This window comes from Talaromyces marneffei, chromosome 6, assembly GCF_009556855.1.
Source record: "Talaromyces marneffei chromosome 6, complete sequence".
Classification (NCBI taxonomy): Eukaryota; Fungi; Ascomycota; class Eurotiomycetes; order Eurotiales; family Trichocomaceae; genus Talaromyces; species Talaromyces marneffei.
In genome coordinates this window covers 2,146,091-2,149,539 of record NC_072353.1, presented here as the reverse complement: position 1 = coordinate 2,149,539, position 3,449 = coordinate 2,146,091, and the positions used below count along the sequence as shown (strand labels likewise).

General features: G+C 46.1%; 1 protein-coding gene across 1 annotated transcript; it reads left to right on the top strand.

Moving 5' to 3' along the window:
* Positions 1-1,074: 1,074 nt before the first annotated feature.
* EYB26_008291 (uncharacterized protein) lies at positions 1,075-2,501 on the top strand (the record flags this gene model as incomplete). Its single annotated transcript, XM_054267546.1, has 6 exons — positions 1,075-1,077; positions 1,456-1,468; positions 1,528-1,568; positions 1,627-2,056; positions 2,115-2,422; positions 2,484-2,501. The coding sequence occupies 6 exons, from the start codon at positions 1,075-1,077 to the stop codon at positions 2,499-2,501; spliced, it is 813 nt and encodes a 270-aa protein (XP_054123521.1).
* Positions 2,502-3,449: the final 948 nt, after the last annotated feature.

The window sequence follows — 3,449 nt, the reverse complement described above, 5'->3', positions numbered from 1 at the left end:
GCTCAATACATGATTATTGCAAGGCCTTATATGCAGAATCTTTGACATCAAAGAATACCATAAACCAGTCAAAAGCCGACTCGCTTGGAGAGGATGAACTCAATCATTCGCGATTTTCAAGTCTCTTCAAAAACTTGCTTTCGTCACAGCGAATAGTCTCATTCGCACACACCAGGCCACCTACACATCCTCACCGCCAAGCAGGAGTTGTGATTCCAGGAGCGAGCAGCAAGCCAGACATAATACTCCAATAGTCATGCCATGCATGGAGGGCAAGGGATCCATTAGCTAAATATAGCTGGGTCCCATAACTCGGTCGAACTCTCGAGACTAGCACAGCAATGACAACACACGATGGGACTCGGCGGACAAACGGAACCATTCAGGAGGCCAGCGTGGGTAGAAGAGCTCAGGGTCGTACATTACAGATCAAGGGGCAAATGTAACACAAGTAACGCACTACGATTGATAAACTGTGATTGAGTACTTGCCAAAGGATAACTCAACTTTTGAGATATTATTATCGGAGAAAGCCTGGATTATGGCTACTGACAAAATCAACCAGATAGAAGCATAGTGCGGGCGGGCCCTGAAGCGCGGTGCACCCGGCCTGGAAGGTGTCCTCGTGTACCAGCGCGCTGCCGAGGCCATATAAGTAGTATGTCAGAAGTAACGTCTAGCACATATCAGCACTGAAGATGTCATATGCACCGGGTTGGAGAGGGTTGTCAGTTGTCGATATGACTTGCTGATTTCTTGCATTGACTTCGATGCCCTCCGGTGCTATTAACAGAACATCGTTCAGAATTGTAAAAAAACAGCTCCTCAGTTACAGAGAGCCGTTCTGATGTAGTCCACCCAAAAGCTCGGATGTAACACCATGATAAAAGTGAACATTACGGTTCTGACTGCGGTCCATAATGAAAGAATTCGACCGCCTGTAGTTCGGTGTCAGTAAACAGAAAATCAGATAAAAGGACTCAACTCACATAGAAAAGAAGGGGAATGTTTTAGGGCTAGGTTACCATTCAGCCATTGGAAGTCATAGTGAACTAGACCAAACCGGGATTTGGAATGGTAAGGCCACCAAAGGATAACATGACAATGATTTTTAAACACCATTCTATCCATCTCGATCTTCTTTTCTCTCTGTTGAGTGAAGAATAGGGTGATGATGGGAGAGATGATGCCTTACGATTGGCCAGGAGCGTCACTTGACGCTAGACTGAAAGAGGCAACATAGGAACGACGCGAAACGCGTCGCACCGCTAAATTGATCCCCACCAAAACGCGCCCCTCACGTTATTTCTCTACCCATCTCGTTAAGCTCGACTCGACACTCAAAGCTACCTACCACATACACATTCACGACCTATTTCCTTTTTCATTGTTCTCAAAAAAATCTCCTCACGAGCACCACGAGTCTAATTCCCTATAACTCTCGATTCTACATAGCCACACATCGAAAGTAAGTTGCGATTCCCTGATTGATCACCCACAATGCCCAAGACTAATGTGTTTTTGTAGTGTTTGAAGCACGTTTAGAACAGGCCGGTCTCCTCAAAAGGGTACGTATATTCCAGGCATACAAGAGTAGAAGCGATGGGCTGATGGTTGATCCTGCAGGTCGTCGATGCTATCAAAGATCTAGTCCAAGACTGCAACTTTGACTGCAATGACTCTGGAATCGCCCTCCAAGCCATGGACAACTCCCACGTCGCCCTCGTCTCTATGATGTTGAATGCAGACGCTTTCAGTCCCTACCGATGCGATCGCACAGTTGCTTTGGGCATCAACCTTCTCTCACTCACCAAGGTCCTTCGCGCCGCTCAAAACGAGGATATCTTGACATTGAAAGCAGAGGACTCGCCAGATGTGGTCAACCTTATGTTTGAGAGTTCCGAGACCGACCGTCTGAGTGAGTATGATATTAAGCTTATGGATATTGATCAAGAGCATTTGGCTATTCCCGACACGGATTATGCGGCTACGGTCTCGATGCCCTCTGTTGAGTTCCAGCGCATTTGCAGAGATTTGAATGCGCTGTCCGAGTCTGGTGAGTTCTCTCCTCTAATCTTCACTACTACCGAGCTAATGCCGATTGTTCTTCGCAGTCGTCATTGAAGCTACAAAGGAAGGCATCAAATTCTCCTGCCAAGGTGACATTGGTAACGGCGCCGTGACCATCCGCCAGCACACCAACGTGGAAGACCCCACCAAAAACGTGTCTATTCAACTCACTGAGCCAGTCGCTCTTACCTTCTCCCTCAAATACCTCGTCAACTTCTGCAAGGCCACCGCTTTGTCCGGCCAAGTTAAGCTCTGCCTTTCCCAGGAAGTTCCTCTGCAAGTGGAATATAGTCTGGCAGGTAGCGCAGGTAGTGCTGCTAGTGGTCACTTGCGTTTCTTCCTTGCTCCCAAGGTCAGTTCTCGCCTTCTTTCTCTTTATCCCTCTCAAACCTTGACTAACACATGGCATGTAGATTGGCGACGAAGAATAAATGCTTTCATTTCCGCATCGGCGTAATGGTTATTCTACGAAATTTCAAAAGACCAGTGAATGTGTATGGGAACGGTTCATGTCGGGGCCGATAGTTCGTGATCCAAACCAGATCACTAGTTACGAACACTTTGTTGTTGCTATGATTCCAAGCGTACTGATACTTGAATTTGGCGCTTTATTTGTTTTATTTGATTCATGCACACTAGCACCTCCAAGATTTAGAAGTGTATCAAAATTACCTAGAGGATTACATTGTCGTAACGAGGTAGTCCTTGACACAATATCATAATTAGTAGCATTCTGACGACAAAAATCACCCCATCTCGAAGAGCCTCGCTCGACAACGTAGAAAACAACTCACATCAAAAGAAAAAAAGGCGAAGCGTCGCCCCCAACAGAATGATCGGAATCGAATGATACCCCATTCTCCAATTTACCTGTTCAGAATCAAACAGAAGTAAAAAAAGAAGAATGATTTGGATATGCTGCGTATTGCACTAAAGTGTTGTGTGTACACACAATCTTCGCACCGGCTCTCCCATGAAGAAGTTTTGCCCTAGAGGGTAAAAACTCTTCGAAGTTTCTGATGCCGTATGCGAGCGCTACCTATCGCGCTGGACCCTCACGGGCAGTTCGACTCTCCTCTTTGAAAGAGAAGAGTTGATGGAAAGGTTGAAGAATACTCCGAATTTCTCATTTGCGGGATTTAACAGCGTGCAAGTAAGCCCGAGGACTTGATTTACTTCTGTTGTTTGTAGCAAAGAAACGCAGCATTGAAGGGGGCGACGCTTGGAGAAGGAGAGGGAAAGGAAAGAGGTGTGCGAGTCAGTGGAGGTTTTTTTTTTGTAGTGTGGTATTTTTCTGCCATTTGAACAGTGACCGCCTAATAATAGTGAGATCTTTTATTGGCTGGTTCAAGCGACATATAAATCTTACTGCCTCAGGC